At 39.8% G+C, this 21,306-nt stretch overlaps 1 protein-coding gene across 24 annotated transcripts in view; it reads left to right on the top strand.

The window, feature by feature from the left end:
* Window positions 1–21,306, top strand: part of SLC8A1 (solute carrier family 8 member A1) — a 388,523-nt gene that overhangs the window by 62,085 nt on the left and 305,132 nt on the right. For 14 of the 24 annotated variants that reach the window (XM_012450626.3, XM_012450637.3, XM_012450633.3 and 11 more), the window contains exon 2: window positions 18,231–20,062. In XM_012450626.3, coding sequence (XP_012306049.1) covers window positions 18,264–20,062 — 1,799 coding nt within the window. In that variant the 5' untranslated portion in view covers window positions 18,231–18,263. The remainder of the gene's footprint in view (window positions 1–18,230; window positions 20,063–21,306) is intronic. The other 10 variants (XM_012450622.3, XM_021670781.2, XM_021670782.2 and 7 more) reach the window with 1 other exon arrangement.

Here is a 21,306-nt window from a genome sequence, read left to right as displayed (position 1 = left end):
TGAAATGTAAATTAAATCAGGAAAAAGAAATGCAGCCTCTAAAAGAGGCTGTTAAAGCACATGTGTTGCATGTTTTATATTTCTGTAGTATGTGCATATGTTGCTTTCAAGTAAATATTAAATTGTCACCTTATATTTGCTAAGAATTCAGGAATCAGTGTGCTATCATCTCCCTACTCTTCCTTGTCCCTTTATCTTTTTGTTTTTGCCTCCAAGGATAAATGTGTTTTGCTAAAATAATTTCCAAATATCATCCATACTTCTAGTTAAATCCTTCATCATAACTTCCCATATCTCATAGTTGGACCCCTCATCATAACCCCTACCAAATGGTCTCCCATCTTCCCAAATTCTACTGCTCCCTCTTGTGGCAAATGTTCTCCCTGACTTTCTGTGGGTTCCAGAATCCTATCTGACATCACTTACGACTCCCTTAGCTGTCTATCACTTTGGCTCTAATTCTCGGTAGTAACGGTGGCTAACAATACCAGTGGAGTTCTATACTAGCTGTTTCCACTTTTTAAAGGAAGGGATTTCTGTTCCCTAGAGATACAGCTGAGATTTAGTGGAAATAAATGTCAGGTGTTTTTTGACCCACTGGGATGGACTAGATTCTGAGAATGTCAGCTTTCGGCCTCTGCCTTTGAGATTTGGATTTGGATTCAGGACTAGTCCAGTGGGGCCTCATTAAGTGCAGTGGGATTATTTTCAGTTTTCTTTCTTCCTCTTCCAAAATCTTTCTCTTTTTCTCTGTCTGTCTCACTCTCTCTCCCCGGCCTCCCCACTCTGTCACCCTCTATGCACACATATAGGTTACAAAATGCATTTTAGGCGATACATATTTTGAAGACTTAAACTAATCAATGATTAGGTTCTCAGCAGTTCTTGTTAAACAGTCCATTTTCTGATGTACTTTTCCAGTGTATTGACTTAACTTATAAGACAGTTGCTCATCGTCCTTGATGCCTCAAGTGATTTTTGTAGGATCTCTTTGTGGAGACTGCATTGAATGCTAGGTATTTTATATTTATATTTGTGATTCTCCTTTGATCTGCCCAGCCAAGAGTATACACAGTAACAAGACAAAGCTTTCAGTAAATCACGTTTCCGCCTTATCTGAAACTTTCTAGTGAATTTCAGGAGAAGGAAGGGAGCATGTAGAAGGGGAAAATTCCTGGCAGCTGAAGCAAAGAAAATGCTTTTGTGATCAAGGGCAAGCGTATTGTAGGCAGCAGTCTATACAGTGATTTGAGGGTGGGCAAAACATTCCCAGGTTCAAAGCATTTATTCCTTGGCAAACATAGGATCTGAAACTTTCACTATTAGAACCATTCGTTTGAGTAAAGGAATTCTATCTAGTAGACGCTAATAAAATGAAATATCCAGGAAGGAGCTGTTGTTAATTCTCACAAATCATTAGCATATGTTCATTTTTTAACTTGGTTTGGTTTATCAGGTCAGCTGGCAGACAGAAAGTTCTGAGGGCCTGGAACACAGGAAAATACAGAGGATGTGAAAGAGGTTTAAAACTAGGTTGCTGCCCAGTTAGTGCACTCAGAGGGCCATTTCGGTGGGGAAGTTTAGGGGACGTGAGTGTCTGGGAATGGGGATATTGATGGATGGATAGAGAATAGCCAGACAAAGGCAAAGATAAACTCTTCAAAATTTGGCTCCTAGAGCAACAAGGGTAATAACAATTTTGATCCTTTCTTGAAAATTTAGCCATTTTAAGTCCTCTGAGGAATGGGCAAACTATTTTCCCTAGAGTGATATTATGTCTTCAAGTCTTAAATGGATTCTACTGTATCATTTTGCAATATATATTAATGCCCATAACCTAGAAAATGCTAGTGTGCTACCAGTTTAGACAAATGGCTTCTTAACACATGTAATAGATGTAGGAAACTAGATGTAAATATTAAAGATCATCTTAATTTTTTATAAAAGACAGAAAGAGTAATTACTTTGTTGATATCATTGCATGGGAAGTCAGAATAATTAATAATTTCCTGGTTGGATCCAATGTGAGAGGAAGTCAAACAGACAAGGTAGTGATTCAGCAATTTATTTCACCCAACCATGATATTTATGGAGCACTCAGTGTACACAAGGCCCTGTGCTTGGCTTTTCAAAGAATGCAAATGATAAAGAAAAGTTAGCAACATTTGTTGCGCACTTTTTATGTGCCAGGAACTAGTCTGAATGCTTTACACATGTTTTCTCATGTGATGCTTATGAGTACCTGCAGGATAAGGAAGCATCATTATTCTGATTTAAGGATGAAGACTATGTATGGCCCAGTGAAATAACTTGTCCAAGGGCTAACAAGTCATGGTTAAGAAGGAAGGCTTTCCAAAAGCCGTACTCTACACTGTTCTCTTTTCTCAGGGAGGTCATGGTCTAGAACATTTATACTGAAATACAAGGCTGAGCAAGAAAGATCACTGCACTGCAACTCAACTGAGCAAAGTGCTGAAGGAGTTGAAAGGAAGAAGAGAACATTGGACATGGCTTCATGGAGGAGGAAGCATCTTAATTTATTCACAAAGAGTGAAAAGGATTTTGAAAACAAATACGGTCTAGCCGCTTTTGAAACATGTCAAAGAGCTCCAGCTTATTTATGACAAGGGCAACCATGGAGAAATGTTAGGGCAGTTTCTAGACTCTTGCATTCTGTTCTGTGCCCCAATCAGGGTCATACCACAGAAACGGAATCTGGAACAAATAACAACATAAGCCATTGCACAAATTCATTTTACACTTGAAACCAAAATTTAGGATGAGCTTCCAGCATGGCCTTGGAGGAGAGAGGCTGTAGCGGTCAGAGGTGAGGCAAGGGACAGACCACCTGCTAACTGGTGCCTTTATTAAATGTGATGATTCTGTTTCCTATACTAGGGAAGGTGGTTTTATTTATCTGTTTAGCCACAAATGGTTATGCTGGTGCTTTTACCTTTGAGCTTCTGGACCTTCTCTAGCTTCCCATTTCTTCAGCTTTGCCTTAACGCTCAGGACCCAGGGCCTCCCTTTGGTTCTCCGCTGTGCTTGATAGCATCCCACCCTGGCAGCAGGTTAAGAGAATCAGACTGCTTACTCTACACCCAAGCTTAAACTTCCTCTGTGGGCTGTGTTAGAGCCCCAACTGTGGGTGGCATCAGACAGTTTGGAGAAGTGCCCATCAAATGCCTCTCAGAAATTTCAAGTCACTCTCCCGAAACATTTTTTCAAACGTTGGGGATGTGGGCCCTCCAGACCTGAAATTTGTGAGTGGGTGTTGGGCACAGTCAATGGTTCTTTTCCCCTGACTCCTCCCCATCTGCTTTTCTTCCCTGGACATGCAGCTAGCTGTCAGAAGTTCTTTTTAGAAACTTCTCTTGGTCAGTCCTTCCGTTGCATCTCTAGCACTGGAAGAGACATCTGATATCACCTAGCTTGGTTTTATGATTATTTCTGTATTTTACAATAAGCAAAATGGAGGCCATATGAAATTAAATGAGTTTATAAGACTGAAATCGGAGATAGTAGGATCCAGTTCTGTGACTCTGAAATCATTTCCCCCAAGTCACATCTTTTTTTTTTTTCTTTCCCTGTGTAGAAAGCCTCCAGAAATTTGCCTCTGTGTTTTGGGCCTCAGGAATTCCTAGATGTCCAACAAGGATTCTTCAGGGTGGAAACAGAACTATGACTTTTCATCTAGTTTGAGGATATTGACTAACAAAATGAACCATCCTAGCATTCTCAAACTAAAGCTCTCAGAGGTCAGCAGACATATTCGTGATGGTTATAACATTTGTTTGAATTCAAAAGGTGATGTATTTGACATTGTGCTAGTTAAACTTCTCTGTGCTTACTTTCTTCATCTATTAATGTGAATACAAATAGTAAAAAGCCTTGTGTGGTTTTTGTGAGGAGTAATAAATTAATATTATAGTTTCTGACACATGGATGCTCAATAATGGTTAACTGACTACTCAAGATAGAATAGTGAGAGAGCCTTGTTCCTGCCTGTGTGCCTCTGTGTGAATACACCAATTGGTGTGGTGAAGGGGTTGCCACAGGAAGGTCAAGGAAGATAAGTACATACATAATGACGTATACCAAAGATCAGATAACTGATTTTTTTAATGGCCAGATAATCAATATCTCTGGCTTTGTGAACTATGGGATCTGTCCTAATTTATCAACTCTGCTGTTACAGCAGGAAAGCAGTCATAGACAAGACATAAATGAATGGGTAGGGCTGTGTTCCATAAATGTTATTTATGGACAATGAAATTTGAATATCACATAATTTGTACATCACAAACTATTCTTCTTTATTTTCCAGTAATTTTAAGAGGTAAAAACATTTTAATTTTGTGGGCCTTACGAGAACAAGTAGCAGGCTGACTTTGGCCCGTTAACCATAGTTTGCCAACTCTTGACACACGCAGTATAGATTATGAAAGACACAAATGCAGGATCAGAGGGCTTAGGGAATCCTAACAATTGATGTTGGTGTAGTGTGAAGAGAAATGACCTAGAAATTCACAGAATTTGTTTTAGAGCCTAGCTCTGTCACTTCTCAGATATATGGCTTTGAAACGTCTCTTTTGGTTACCAGGCCTCGAGTTTTCTGAGTGGGAAAGGTGGGAGCTAGAAACACAAGTGACTTTTTAAATTTTATTTTTCTCAAAACAGGGTCTCACTCTGTCACCCATGCTAGGGTGCAGTGGCATGATCATGGCTCACTGCTGCCTCTACATCCCAGGCCCAAGTAATCCTCCTGCCTCACCCTCCTGAGTAGCCGGGACCGCAGGCATATGCCACTGTGCCCGGCTAACTTTTATTTTTGTAGAGATAGGGTCTTACTATGTTGTCCATGCTGGTCTTGAACTCCTGGGCTCAAGCAATACTGCCTCAGACTCCCAAAGTGTTGGGATTATAGTCATGAGCTGCTATACCTGGGCTAGATGATGTTTAAGGGGCTTTCTTAGCAATAAAAGCAGTTTTATAAGGGAAATTTGACATTTGAGATGTATCATGGAGGACAACCATAAAAACATTAAAAAGCATGATGTACATATTTGGGTAATTTTCATTTAGTAGCTCATCTGACGACTAGCTGATATACTGACTAATAGTAAACCTACACAGATGGACAGGTGCTATGTTATAGATGACCTTGAATGCCAGTGTGGGATTCAAATATCATAGCTGCAGATTTACAGATGACAGGGAGAGAGGGAAAATGGCTTCTCCAAGGACACATGACTGGCAATGGAGCTGAGGCCAGCACTTATTTCTTTTAGCCCCTAGACCAGTGAACCTTCCATCTACCACATTGGCCCTGTAAGTGTGGTAGAATGCAATTAACTGCAGTTACATGGCTCTGACCTCAGAGGAAGTCTTGTATAAATTACAGAAGCTGCTTTCTGTTTCTTCCAAACATGGTTTCATAGCCCAGGATATCGAAGAAGGTAGATCTGTGAATAATCCTGTTACAGAGAAGGGTAATTGCAAAAATGTCCACCTAGGACCTTACAATTCAACAACCTTTTGGCTGGTTTCCTGCAGAGTGTCTTTTAAATTTCAGCTTAGATGTTATTTTTCAGCCGAACCTTCTCTAATACCCTGATAGGTGAGGTCCTCTGTTACTTAGTTTTATATAGTCACATTTTTACTTCCATAGCATTTATTCAAATTAATAATTATGGATTTATTTTTTACTTTAAGTTCCGAGATACAAGTGCAAAGTATACAGGTTTGTTACATAGGTATACATGTGCCATGGTGGTTTGCTGCATATATCAACCCATCATCTAGGTTTTAAGCCCTGCATGCACTAGATATTTGTCCTGATGTTCTCCCTCCCCTTGTCCCCCCACCCCTCAAAAGGCCCCAGTGTGTTTTTTTCCCCTCCTTGTGTCCATGTGTTCTCACTGTTCAGCTCCCACTTATGATTGAGAACATGCAGTGTTTGGTTTTTTTCTTCCTGTGTTAGTTTGCTGGGGATCATGGCTTCCAGCTTAATCCATGTCCCTGCAAAAGACATGATCTCATTCTTTTTTATGGCTGCATAGTGTTCCATGGTATATATGTACCACATTTTCTTTATCCAGTCTATCATTGATGGTCATTTGGGTTGGTTCCAAGTCTTTGCTGTTGTAAATAGTGCTGCAATAAACATATGTGTACATGTGTTTTTAGAGTAGAATGATTTCTATTTCTTTGGTTCTATACCCTTTAATGGGATTGCTGGGTCAAACGATATTTCTGGTTCTAGATCCTTGAGGAATCGCCACACTGTCTTCCACAATAGTTGAACTAATTCACAATCCCATCAACAGTATAAAAATGTTCCTATTTCTCCACAGCCTCACCAGCATCTGTTGTTTCCTGACATTTTAATAATTGCCATTCTGACTAGTGTGAGATGGTATCACATTGTGGTTTTGATTTGCATTTCTCTAATGATTAGTGATGATGAGTTTTTTAAATATGTTTGTTGGCTGCATAAATGACTTCTTTTGTGAAGTGTCTGTTCGTATCCTTTGTTCACTTTTTGATGGGGTCGTTTGTTTTTTTAGTTGTAAATGTATTTAAGTTCCTCATAGATTCTGGATATTAGAGTTTTGTCAGATGGGTAGATTGCTAAATTTTTCTTCCATTCTGTAGGGCACCTGTTCACTCTGATGCTAGTTTATTTTGCTGTGTAGAAGCTTTTGTTTAATTACATCATATTTGTCAATTTTGGCTTTTGTTGCAGTTGCTTTTGGTGTTATAGTCATGCAGTCTTTGCCCATACCTATGTCATGAATGGTATTGCCTAGGGTTTTTATGATTTGGGGTTTTATATTTAAGTCTTGAATCCATCTTGAGTTATTTTTTGTATTAGGTGTAAGGAAGGGGTTCAGTTTCTGTTTTCTGCATATGGCTAGCCAGCTTTCCCAGCACCATTTATTAAATAGGAAATCCTTTTCCCCTTACTGGTTTTTGTCAGGTTTGTTAAAGATCTGATGGTTGTAGATGTGTAGTGTGATTTATGAGGTCTCTGTTCTGTTCCATTGATCTATATGTCTGTTTTGGTACCAGTACCATGCTGTTTTGGTTACTGTAGTCTTGTAGTATAGTTTGAAGTCAGGTAGCATGATGCCCCCGAGCTTTGTTCTTTTTGCTTAGGATTGTCTTAGCTATACAGGCTCTTTTTTTGGTTCCATATGAAATTTAAAGTAGTTTTTTTCTAATTCTGTGAAGAAAGTCACAGAATAGCATTGATGATGGGAATAGCATTGAATCTATAACTTGCTTTCCAATATTGATTCTTCCTATCCATGAACACAGAATGTTTTTCCATTTGTTTATGTCCTCTCTTATATCTTTGAGCAGTGGTTTTTAGTTCTCCTTGAAGAGGTCCCTCAAGTCCCTTGTAAGCTATATTCCTAGGTATTTTATTATCTTTGTAGCAATTGTGAATGGGAGTTGATTCATGATTTGGCTCTCTGCTTTTCTATTGCCGATGTATAGGAATGCTTCAGATATTTGTACATTGATTTTGTTTCCTGAGACTTCACTGAAATTGCTTATCAGCTTAAGGAGTTTTTGGGCTGAGACACTGGGGTTTCTAAATAAGAATTTTGTCTATTGCAAACAGAGACAATTTGACTTCCTCTCTTCCTATTTGAATACCTTTTCTTTTTCATTCTCTTGCCTTATTGCGCTGGCCAGAACTTCCAATGCCATGTTTAATAGTAGTGGTAAGAGAGGGCATCCTTGTCTTGTGCCGGTTTTCAAAGGGAATGCTTCCAGCTTTTGCCATTCAGTATGATATTGACTGACTATTGGTTTCACATAGATAGCCTTTATTATTTTGAGATCCATTCCATCAATACCTGGTTTATTAAGAGTTTTTAGCATGAAGGGATGTTGAATTTTATCAAAGGTCTTTTCTGCTTCTGTTGAGATAATTGTGTAGTTTTTGTCATTGGTTCTGTTTATGTGATGGATATAATTATGGATTTTTGGTAGTAGTTTTAATGAACAGCTGTTATCTGTCTTCCCAGGTAAATAAATAAATGCTATAAGGTGAGAGTTGATGTCTGTTTATCTCATGGTTCTAGCCCCAATACCTCGCACATTGCTAGTTATATAAAAGACATTTGATATTTGTTGAATGAATGAATGTTCTTTCATTAATCATCGATATTGATGAAATTAATTTTTTCATTAACAAAGGCTTCATGGACAGAAGTTATCTTCACTTGGTAACTAAATTATTAAATAGCATTTCTTCCTCTGGTGACTTTTTTCTCTACCTTTTTCAATGGCTTCTTTCAGGACCACCTTCATAAGTAAACTCACAGCTATTATAATCCTCATCTATCACCAAAAGATGATAATATAGCAGTCTCAGCACAGTTACTAACATTAAAACCATACCACTTAAGCCACTTTTAATAATTCTTCAAACACAGATATATAAGATTGGTTTCGAGAACATATTCACTAGATGCCCTGTCTAGTAGAGAAAAGCTGTATGCTCTCTAGCAGATTTCTGTAAAAATATTGTTTTCTCATGTCACTGACGCTCCCTTTAGTCCTCTAAATAATAAAATTTGGCTAGTTTCTTTCTAAGCTGATTTTCATTTTTTAAGTGTAATTGGTTTTATGTAAATATACACTCGGTATTAGAACCTTGTCACTGAGTGTATTGTCAGGAATTAGAAAATTGTATCCTAGAATACTGATGGAGAGTCACCCTTATGTGAGCATCCATCAACTTGTCTTTTTAAAATGTTTCTTTTTACTTCCTACTTTACACTTTTCAAGAACAATCCGAGCTACTTGGGAGGACCTTATTCTTTCAAGGACTATGATTTGAAACTATGCAGGAAGATGTAAAAGACTTACACACCTCAAGTTGATAGGATTCCATCTTGTGAAATGCTATCTACTTGACGATGAAGCCTAGTGACTCAGGAAAAATGCTGATGAAATTCACCAGGCTCATAAAACCAGCATTTACCTTGTCAAAGATTTTTAAAAAAGAAAAAAATCTTGCTGGATTGCCTATCACTCAGCTTGAACATTGGATTCCATATTAAACATCCCCAGTTCTAGGAGGCAGACTAGAAAGCAGAAAGAGTGACCACAGATATTCATTCTTGAGTTGAAATGGAGAGAGTAGGGGCTGCACCTTAAAGAACCCATTATTTAAAAAGCACAGCTTTCCATGGCACCCAAGACTTCATTTTGGGGTCATGTTTCTGAATGTTTTCTACCTCTACTTAAGGCTCGGGTACAGAAACTGAACAGGTCTCTGAAGATGTTCGTTTATCCTGAATAATTGTCATCTGCTAATGTAGTGACCTAGCAATCCTTGCTTGTTTGTTTTTAGAGAAGGCAAAACACCTGCAGCAATATCATGAAGTAGGAACTGCATAAATCACCTCCAGTGCTTTAATCTCCTCTTTTGGGGCCCCTCTTATCACCTGTTAAGATCCACGTCCTCTGCCCTCCAGTCCCCTATCTCCCAGACACATATTCACTAAGGGGCTTCGTATATTGGTCCTGCCTGAAGACGCAGTCTCTGAGAGAGAGAGCGCATCTGACCTATTACTTAATATCAACATCTCACTGGTATTAGAACAGACACTATTTTCTGATTTTCAGGCTGCACTTCCAGTCTGTTTGCTAGACACGTCCCACGCCCTGTGTGCCGTTCCTATGCTTCTACTCCGTTCTGCCCTTTTTGCCTTACACTTCACAAAGTGTGGTCCAAGGCAACCTACATCACAATCACCTGGCATTGTTGTTAAAATTAAAATTTGGGGGTTCCTCAACTGTATCTGATGATAGGGCCCACTTAACTGCATTTTAATGAGTTTCCCAGGTGATTCTTAGGTGAGCTGAAGTTGGAGAATCGTTGCTCTGTGCCTTTGTCCATATCATTTCTTCCTTTTAGAACGTCCTCACACATGTTTTAGCCGTTGTCATCCTGTCCGTCCTTTCCTTTGATGGAATTTTACACATTCTTCATGGTCATTGGAGTAACTGTCGCTTGGAGACTATAAATTCATTAAGTGCAGGGACCATGTGTCAATCATCTTTGCAACCCCTGTAGAGTCTGTTATGGTGCTTTGCACATAGAAGCTACTCCATGGATGCTTGATGAATAAATGAAGGGTTCCCTCCCTTCACAACTAGAAACATAGGAAAGGCTTGCTATATATACAGATTTTTAAGATTAAATGTCAACAGGCTATTGGGAAAATATTTTTAGGTAGAAAATCTTTTTTGGTGACCTAGATATAAAAGCGTGTATGTGACCTCATTCTTTTTCAGTGTGTAAGGTCAAACATCAAAGAAAGGCTGTTCTCTTCAGGGTTAGTGGTGAACAGGTATTATATAAAATAGTTACCATCGTCTAGCTGGAGGCCCCTAAAATATTGACAGAGTACAAGGGAGATGCAGCAAGGCCCTGCCTCCAGGAGCTCATTACAGTTGAAATCTCTTAGTTGCAGAACCATAGTCTGAGCAGTCCAAGATTTCTAGAATGCTGGGTTTATTAACTCAAGACCCCAGGTACATTAACCCAGGGACTAGGTAGTCCACTTGAGTGCTCAGTGCCACTGTTCAAATGCCAGGAAAGTCTCTTCTCTTCAGTGAATCTCTGGTAACGGAAGAGTTCTGGTTTCCACAGAAGGGACTCGTTCCTTGACTCTGGCAATGCCCTAGTAGAATACAAGCTTCTTTGGAGATATGTTTTACTTATCTTTGAAACACAGTGTCTGGCACATATGAATGGCTAAGAAAACCTTGGCAGATAGATCAAACCATAAATGAATGTGTTGTTTTTGCATTTCTTTGGATTACTTAGCTTAAATTTAAGATGTAAAAAAAAAAATTGACCCCAAGACAGTAAATTTGTGAGCTGCAATGAAATTCTTTCTTAAAACATATCAAATCATTGTTATTAGAGCAAAGTGTTAATTAACATACTTGTTATGGCAAAATTCTGTATCATTCTCTCTGGCTCCCATTCATTACCCATTCCCCTCTTTTGTTTTAGTGTTGCTTGCTTACTGCTAGGGTTTCTTTCTCCATTTGCTTTTCTCCTGATCAAATGGAAAAACCTTGAGTTTACTACATGAGTTTGGAGTGATTTCAGACCTCTGGCATCAGCTGATGATCCTCCACATGGATCATCTTTCCCTTGCTATGTGATGAATAGAAGTGCTTGCAAAACTTACTTGGGGAGTGGGGAAGCATCAGACTGGAGTGGAAAACATGTGAGGCTCCTTGAAGAGCTAATGCAATCTACACACATTGATTCAGGTGGGAAGAAGCAGCAGCATGGGAGGTTAAGCACCTACATCTGTAGCTCTTTGTCCCCAGAAAACATTATTCTTATCATAGTGAAAACAAAGTTTCTGCCATTTTGTAAATCATTATGGTTTAACACAAAATGCCTGAATTAAAATTCTAGTTCTGTCACTTAAGTCTATATGACTTCAGCCAACTTACTTTAATGAACCATTTATTTTTCTCATTTGTAAAATGGGAATTATAATATCTTCTTGTATTGTCAGAAAAGTCAGGGGCAGTGAATACAAAGTAATTAGCACAGTACCTGGGACAAGTAGATGCTCAGTCAATGATTCCAGTCATTATTGCCATCAGTGCCCCTTGAGTAGGGTCCTTAAACTCTGCTCTGTGGTTCTGGCATAATGAACTGGAGGACAAACCTGGTTAACTTCACATGGAGCCTAAGATTATCAGAGCATCTTCCTTCTGAAGTCTTTATTTTCGATTGGAAGACTCTCCTCCAGCTTTCTTTTTTCTACCCATGTTTCCATGTTAGCATGCAGATTCATATTTAAATTTGAATGCTTGATAGTCTTTCCCTCTGTAGGTCCTCTACAATGAAGATGATTTTTGTTGTTTGAGTATATGTCTTTTAATTGTATTGGAAGAACAGAAAGATTTACTTCCTTGAGGATGCCTGAAGTGTCAGGGCCCTCTTAACAGAGTAGATAAAATAAGCAAGCCAGGGCTGATGTCAGAAGACACATACCCAGGTTGTGGGGAAAAAGTCAGAGCCCAGGTCCTCTCTTTATGCTGGAGATCAGTCTTTCCGGCCCAAGAGTCTTTGCTCATGAATCATGTTTTCCTCTCTTCCTAACACTGACATTGACTTTTCAATCTGATGTTGAACTCTGCTCATGTTAGGGTGCAACCATTTCACATAGACAACAACATTTTAAACTGCAAATGCCTAGGCCCATTTCCCAGATTCTGATTTACCACCACAGATTTGATGAATCAGCACATGACCCTATGAGGGTTACTTTACTCATTCGACAAGCAGATGTTGTGCATCTTCTATGTGCCAGGCTCTGCTCTAGGAACTGGGAATACGTGAGTGAAAAAAACAAAATCCGTGCCATTACAAAGTTTGTATCTTTTGAAGAGAGAAAGACAATAAATAGAACCATTGAATAAACTGTATAGCATGTAAAAAGTAGTAAGTGCTGGTCAGGCACAGTGGCCCACACCTGTCATCCTAGCACTTTGAGAGGCTGAGGTGGGCAGATTACCTGAGGTTAGGTGTTCAAGACCAGCCTGGCCAACATGGTGAAACCCTGTTTCTACCAATAATACTGGAAAAAAAATAACTGGGCGTTGTGCCACACACCTATAATCCCAGCTAATCGGGAGGATGAGGCAGGAGAAGTGCTTGAATCTGGCAGGTGGAGGTTGCAGTGAGCCGAGATCATGCCATTGTACTCCAGCCTGAGCAACAAGAGCGAGACTGTCTCAGAAAAAAAAAAAGTAACAAATGCTATCTAGAAAAATTAAGTAGGGGAAAGGGTCAATGGTGCATCTCATGAGTTTTCAACAACTTGTTCATTATTTTGTACCCTAAGCCTATGTTTCCTTTTGTGATCACATTGCCTACTCCCTAGTTTCTTTCTTTCCTGAACCGTTTAGGTTGATATTTTCTGACATAAGGCAGGGGCCAGACTTCTGTTTTGTGAGTTTCACAGAAAAGCTTCAGCCTATGATGTGAACTCTCATAGCTCATCCCCTTTAGGACCTGTCTCAATGTATTAAATAGAGAAAAAACTGTCTCTTTGGAAGGTAAAAATAGGTATTAACAGAGAGTCTCTGTGTAAATGAGTTTTTTCCTGAAGTCTGGCCATGGTCTGATAGCCTGAGGCTGGAGCCAGGGAAGTAATTTTCACTTCAGATGGGATGGTCAGATGAGAAAAGCCTTCATCCTCTGGCATCATCTCTTTGTCTAGAAGCCTTTGAAAGTGCTTGCCTTGGTAGTGGATAGGATTTATGGTTGCTTTAATGTTGCCTTAGAAACAGATTAATTGCTTAGCTTTGAGGCTTTCAGTCAGCAAGAATTACATAGAAGGGAATTCCAAGTCCTGATGAAGGCCATCAAGGAGTTCCTTGGAATAACCCCAGCTGCCAATCAAGAGGATGCCATTAGGCTGACTGTCCAGTATATTGGGCTGGTAGGAATGCCAGCATGTGCCTTTTCTCTGAGTCAGGTCCTCCTTGGTAGTCAAAACTGTCTACAGCTTCCAGCAGAGAATGGTCACTGTGCTGCATAACCACTCTTCAGGCATCTTTGCTCCAAAAGCTCTTCCTCATCCTCTACAAAAGCAGTTTGATAATGACCTATCTTTTGCAGACATGGGTTTCTATTCCTTATAGCTGTGACCTCTCCCTCCAACACAACTGACTGGCCTATTCACAGCTGGATATCTTTTTACCATCCTTTGTCAGTGCCATGTAGGTCTGTGATCTATAGGTGATGAAGTTGTTTTAAAATAAATAGTGATTGGAAGATACTTTGGGTATTCTTGATACTGTGCTAAAGTCTCATTTGGATAATGTAACGGGTATTCCTAAGTGAGTACTGGCCATAGTTGTGTGAGTTGATCTGAATCCCCCAGAAAAATCAGCCTATATTTTGTATTGGTAAATTAAGGCAGAATATAAGAAAGCCAGGCAGCAAATCAGCATATCCACAGCCTCTATTCTTATCTTTCTGCTTAATTTGTATGGAGATGTATATTTGAAGGAAAATGGGGAGAGTTAAATAGAACTACGTTGAATCTGATGTTACAGGAAAGACTCTGAAAGAAAGGAGACAAAAGGATGAAGAAGGAACTCACAGTTAGATAGCACCTATTCCATATCTTCATGAGCATTTGGATTTGGTATTAATTTAATAAAAACTCAAGTCCAGAGAGTTCTTTTCCGGTGCTTCATTGCCAGTAAGTGTCCACTGATTTCACAAATTATAATGCTGCCCTTGTGATGTTTTTAGTTAATACCAGAAGCCCCCTTCCTTTTTCGCTGATAATGATGATGGATTTTTACTGATCTATCCACCTTTAGACATCTGGTGCCCTTTTGGCTAAGAACATATTGTGGGATGTGGGCTAGGGAAGGGGTAAAGGGCAGAGCTTTTCCTTGGCTGGCCTAGGAGATTGCCCTGACAGTGCATGCAGGAAGAGGTTGCCAGGCAATTGCTAAAAGACCAGATTGAAGGGCAGCTGTCTCTAGGAACATGTTAGCCCTCATGTTACATCGCAGTTATTGATGCTTGTCTGTTTGAGTCTAATCCGTAAGATAAAAGCCAGGCTACTGGAAACCTTCCATAAGACTTTTGCTAACTAGACCCTCCTAACTGCACACGGAAGCCAAGAGGCTTTCCAATGGGCTAGTCCAAGCCAACTCCAATAGTTCTCAAAGATTGATTCACACACTATCAGGGATGATATAATGGAGCAGTTATTATATCAGTCTTTGAAGAAGACCAGGGGTTTTGTCTTAGTTGAGGGGTTTACTGTCTCTATGATTTTCAACAAGTACTTAACCAATCTAAGCCTCAGTTATCCAACCTTCAAATGGGTTAATAATACCTCCTGTTTAGGTTTATTGTTAGGGCACTGTGCATTGCACAACTCCAGAGGTGCTGTTCTAATGGACTGTAATGGAAATAGCAACGCTAGGAGTTTTGTAACATAGCAATGCTGGCTAATGTAAATATTAAATATAATTGATACATATAGAGAGTTTAGCATGCTGTCTATGTTTAAGAATGGAATCTAGTATTCTCTCAGGAAACTGGTTATAATTCGATGTTCAACTCTTTTGAAATTTGCTTCTAAGAAGGAAAAAGCAAAATAGTTTTGAACACAGAATAATCTTCAGAGACCTAGATGTAAGAAAGTGTTGTCTTGTTCAGGGAATGGGAATAATTTCCATATTCTGGAGCTCAGAGGCCAGATCATAAAAGGTCTTACACAGCCTGTTGAAGGGTTTGGGCTTTGGCCTCAGGGAAGCAGGCCACCAATGAAAATTTTTAAGGGAAGTAAAGAGTGTCAGATCTGCACTTTAGGAATTTCATTTTGGCTGAAATGTGAAGAATGGAATGATGTGATCTGGCAGTAATTTGAAGGGAGTGGTTAATTATATCAGTCTTAGAGACAGACACAGGTTTGAATCTCTCTTCAGTGTTCATGCTCTGTGTTCAGTACTACTTTTTATTACAAATATTTCACCTTTCTGATTCTTCCAGGTTCCCAAGACATTTTAAGTTGCAAATCTTCCAAAAGGATCACTACAAGCTTTCTTTCACCATTTTAAATGTTAGGTATCTTCTGTATCATTTTGTATACCTGCCAAGTATTGGGATCACTTATAAATTAGATTTTATATAGTAGGCAAAAGCTGGTCTCTTTTTTTCCCAACCTTGCCCCTTTAGTCTATTTTACACTGAACCAGCAGGGAGATCCTTGTAAAAGAAAAATCAGATCATATCACCCTCTGATTAGAACCACCCAGTGATTCTCATCTTCTGCCCCACCAAAGCCCATGGCTTATGGCGACTCGGTGTTCCACGATCCATTCCCACTCCTGAGCCCTGCCCTTGGTACATTGTCCTCTTGCTACATTGGTTCTCTGTGGTTCTAGACTGTGCCAAGTATGATTCCCATCAGGACGTTTGCACTTGCTAGGAATTCTCTTCCTATAGATATAAGCAAGACTTGAGCTTTTGTGTCCTTCAGGACTTTGCTCAAGTGTTACCTTATCAGAGATGCCTTTCTTAACCATCTAGTATAAAATCACACATGCCATGTGTATACACACTGACACACACACTCACACACTCCTTGTCCTCTTTAGATTGCTCTGCATACACATGTACTGTAGGACTTTTTAACCTTCTGATATTTATATTTGTTAGTTTCCTCCACATTAGAATATAAGCTCTGTGAGGACAGATACTCTGTTTCATTCACTGGTGAATTCTCAGGATCTAGAAGATAGCCTAGAAAGTCTTTCTGAAATACACATGAAGCATGCATAAATATTTGTGGATGAATTGGATGCACAAGAGAGTTGGAACTAGATTTTTCACCATTCTTGCAGGATGGTTAAATCTCGCCTTGTTTCAAGCAGAAATTCCAAAGCTTTTCAAAGACTGAACAAGCAGACATACTGACAATGAACTTTTGCATATTTTGGAAATAGGCTGCTTCTATTTTTCAGCCTTTTACTTAGTTTCAAATTCGACTGCTATAACCCTTCACTGGTTTCTTTGGTATGGGAAAAATCTCAAAGAAGCTTATCTCCCTGTAGTGATGAGCTATAAAGGGCTTTACGGTATGGTGGGATCTCTGAGGGTCTGCCAGAATGTGCTAGGCAGGGGTGTTCTCTTGGGCCCTGGTGCAGTTTTCAGTATAAGCCATTAGCAGCAAACATGAGCCAGAGAGTGTAGGCGAACGTGGGGTGGCTCTCAGCCAGCCTGAAGCTATGAAAGCCTCTAATCCAGCTCCTCTTTTAACTTTTTCCAGGCCATAAGGGTATGTTCTGACTCAGGGATTCTTCCTATTGCTGCTTTATCTGAGGTCATAACTGGTCCCTCCTGCAAGACCTGGAAGAGAGTTACCCTGACTTGGAGCAGACCTTCCTCTACTTCAGTTTCCCCTCACCCCTGTCCCAGGTTCTGGAAGCAGAGGGGATGTAAGGTCTGAGTAGAGTTTTGCTTGAGCTGGTGGGTGACCTTAGGGCTGTGGTGGCTGAGTCCGCCGCTATGCCTACCAAGCTTTGTGTGCTACTCACTGACTCTGTTGCCATGGCCCTCATTGCCTACAGCCTTTCATCATGTGTATATTTTGTGGTCACTGTTGTCATGCCACATGAGCTAATTTAAATGGAATTTTTGGTCCTACATTTTTTGGTCAATTGAACCTTCTACAGAACTAATATGTATTTTAGAATGACCATGGAAAATATGACATCAACACTGAGAAGGAACATTTTAAGGTTGGTGATACTGATTCCACAGCCTGCCAGACTCTTACCCACAACTAGGCCTTGGCCTGGTTATCTCCCTTTCCAGCCTGCAGAAAAGCAGGCTCTGTACCCAGATAGGAAGAGCTGTGCTTCAAGAACCAGATGTGCAGCTGCTAATGTTTTAGGAGACCTGGGCTGGCTGAAAACTAAGAGGAAATGTGCTCTCATCAAAACATGCTTTTAAAAACTGTACTTAATGTGTAGAAATATTACAACAGAATTTTTTTCCCCTCAAGAAGAAATGCCATTGAGGTTTGATTTCAGGCAAGCTTGAAGTTTTCTGTTTCCATGTAAGTGTGGAGCAAGAGGGCACGATTTCATGAAATACTGTGTAAGATGCTTTCTGGTGTTTAAGATAATCAGCAGGCCTTGTGTTGGTGGGATTTTTTTCAGTCTGATTTTCAAAGCATCAATCGTAATAAGGTGCTTGTGGCAAGGAAACGGTTTCTGGAAGATGATGTACTAACAAAAATTTAGAAGAAAATATGCTTTAGTAAAGAGGAGGAAATTATTTAATGCTTTAAAAGTCCTGTGTTTTTTGGCTATTAGCATACATAAATGTGTGTTTAATAAGGCAAGACTGTATTAATTGAACTTTTCCTTTCCAATAACTCAATTGTGTATCCTGCTCAGTGAATGGGTACTACATGTAGTAAATTCACGGGAAGGTTGAGTTGTAAACTTTACAAAGGATTGCTTGGTCACTGATGGAGTCTTAAAACAATTACTCACTGTAGACTTTTGATGGTGAAATATAAACCAATTTTGGTAAGAGTAATAGAAATAAGTAATTAGTGATGCTTTGGATGCAGCTCTAACGACATGACTTTCTTTCCACTCTCTCCCCATCTTATTTTTACCAGTAGGTTGTGACAGTTGGAAGTGTCGTGTACAACATGCTGCGATTAAGTCTTTCACCCACCTTTTCAATGGGATTACATCTGTTAGTTATCCTGGCTCTCTTATTTTCCCACGTGGACCGCGTAATTGCGGAGACAGAAATGGAAGGAGAAGGAAATGAAACTGGTGAATGTACTGGCTCATATTACTGTAAGAAAGGGGTGATTTTGCCCATCTGGGAGCCCCAAGACCCTTCTTTTGGGGACAAAATTGCTAGAGCTACTGTGTATTTTGTGGCCATGGTCTACATGTTTCTTGGAGTCTCTATCATAGCTGATCGGTTCATGTCCTCTATAGAAGTCATCACATCTCAAGAAAAAGAAATAACCATAAAGAAACCCAATGGAGAGACCACCAAGACAACTGTGAGGATCTGGAATGAGACAGTTTCCAACCTGACCTTGATGGCCCTGGGATCTTCTGCTCCTGAGATTCTCCTTTCAGTAATTGAAGTGTGCGGCCATAACTTCACTGCAGGAGACCTCGGTCCTAGCACCATCGTGGGAAGTGCTGCGTTCAATATGTTCATCATTATTGCACTCTGTGTTTACGTGGTCCCTGATGGAGAGACAAGGAAGATTAAGCATTTGCGTGTGTTCTTCGTGACGGCAGCCTGGAGCATCTTTGCCTACACCTGGCTTTACATTATTTTGTCTGTCATCTCTCCTGGCGTTGTGGAGGTCTGGGAAGGTTTGCTTACTTTCTTCTTCTTTCCCATCTGTGTTGTGTTCGCTTGGGTAGCAGATAGGAGACTTCTCTTTTATAAGTATGTCTACAAGAGGTATCGAGCTGGCAAGCAAAGGGGCATGATTATTGAACATGAAGGAGACAGGCCGTCTTCCAAGACTGAAATTGAAATGGATGGGAAAGTGGTCAATTCTCACGTTGACAATTTCTTAGATGGTGCTCTGGTTCTGGAGGTGGATGAGAGGGACCAAGATGATGAAGAAGCTAGGCGAGAAATGGCTAGGATTCTGAAGGAACTTAAGCAGAAACATCCAGAGAAAGAAATAGAGCAATTAATAGAATTAGCTAACTACCAAGTCCTAAGTCAGCAGCAAAAAAGTAGAGCATTTTACCGCATTCAAGCTACTCGCCTGATGACAGGAGCTGGCAACATTTTAAAAAGGCATGCAGCTGACCAAGCAAGGAAGGCTGTCAGCATGCATGAGGTCAACACTGAAGTGGCTGAAAATGACCCTGTTAGTAAGATATTCTTTGAACAAGGGACATATCAGTGTCTGGAGAACTGTGGTACTGTGGCCCTCACTATTATCCGCAGAGGTGGTGATTTGACCAACACTGTGTTTGTTGACTTCAGAACGGAGGATGGCACAGCAAATGCTGGGTCTGATTATGAATTTACTGAAGGAACTGTGGTGTTTAAGCCTGGTGAGACCCAGAAGGAAATTAGAGTGGGTATCATCGATGATGATATCTTTGAGGAGGATGAAAATTTCCTTGTGCATCTCAGCAATGTCAAAGTATCTTCCGAAGCTTCAGAAGATGGCATACTGGAAGCCAATCATGTTTCTACACTTGCTTGCCTTGGTTCTCCCTCCACTGCCACTGTAACTATTTTTGATGATGACCACGCAGGCATTTTTACTTTTGAGGAACCTGTGACTCACGTGAGTGAGAGCATTGGCATCATGGAGGTGAAAGTATTGAGAACATCTGGAGCTCGAGGAAATGTTATTGTTCCATATAAAACCATCGAAGGAACTGCCAGAGGTGGAGGCGAGGATTTTGAGGACACCTGTGGAGAGCTCGAGTTCCAGAATGACGAAATTGTGTAAGTTCTATATTATGTGTGTGTATGTGTGTGTGTTTCAGTGTGTTTATGAATGTGGGTCTGTGCATCATTTTTTAAACTAAATAGCATACAAGGAATGGAATTGCTTTTATACGAGACAATTTTCAAAATATCAGTCCTTGCTTGGGTGCCAGTTATCAATATGCTCTACACACAGGGATCTTAATTCTATTTACATCAATATTTTATTTTTACTTTTATACATATATGCATTTTAAGTATGTTGTGACCATGATAAAATGAGTGATGGGACACCATTTATCAGATTACTTAAGACAGGCTGAAAAACTTGCATTCTATTTTGAATCACATGTTATATATTTGGAAAAGGAATATTTAAAATATCACAACAAGTCTCTAACTTCATTTCTGAGTCCAAATTGGGAAAACCCAAAAAGGAAACACCTCTGAAAAGAATTTCCTGGCTACCAGAGCTGGCTGAAAATATTTTTGTGGCTTTTATGTGACATTGTGTTTTGTGACAATATAAGTTAACGTTTCTGCTTAAATGCCATTGCTAAATTGTGACTTCATGACCAACCCTGCTTCTTCAGTGCTATGCCAACATGGGAAAGGCCATCCAGCCCTTTTGTAGTTCCAGTCTGGTTTTACTTTACGTGCTTATTAAACAAACCCTCTGCGCCACTGATACAGTGATGGGGAGAGAAATAAGATTCTGCCCACGTATCTAGTTGCCGAGGAGTGGGTCAGAGAAAAAAAGAAACAATTTATTCTTCCCCTTGGCACTTTATGGTGGCACTGTGCTCATGTAGTAATATGAAGTACCCAGTTGTGCAGTGGTTCTTCCACTGAGAGTTGATATTTAGAGGGCTGTTCCCTCTTTGCCTAGGAAGGGATGTTGCACTCAGCTCACCAAAAGCAAAGCAGAAAATTTGATTCTATGAACAATTTCTGGAAGGAAGAAAGAAGGGAGGGAAGGAATCTGTAATGTCTGCAGTATAACAAAGGATATTAAAATGAATGATTATATTGGTTGAAGCATTGGGCATTTAGGAATTTCAGGAAAGCAAAATAAATATATAAATATAGTTCTAAAATAGTTAATTCTTATGTTAATGGTGTGTGATATGTCAAATGGTGAATACATGCCCTTTAAATAGGAAATTTCTCCTACTGAAAGTGAGGGAAAACAAACAAGGGTGGGGATGGGCAAAGAGAACAGATTTTCCTGAAGGAGCCTTTTCAGTGTCTTTACAACCTTT

The sequence above is a fragment of the Aotus nancymaae genome, unplaced genomic scaffold (assembly GCF_030222135.1).
Source record: "Aotus nancymaae isolate 86718 unplaced genomic scaffold, 86718_ANA_hifiasm-v0.15.2.pri h1tg000057l, whole genome shotgun sequence".
Lineage (NCBI taxonomy): Eukaryota > Metazoa > Chordata > Mammalia > Primates > Aotidae > Aotus > Aotus nancymaae.
The sequence above is the reverse complement of the archived record's forward strand: the minus strand, read 5'-3'. Positions and strand labels throughout refer to the sequence as shown.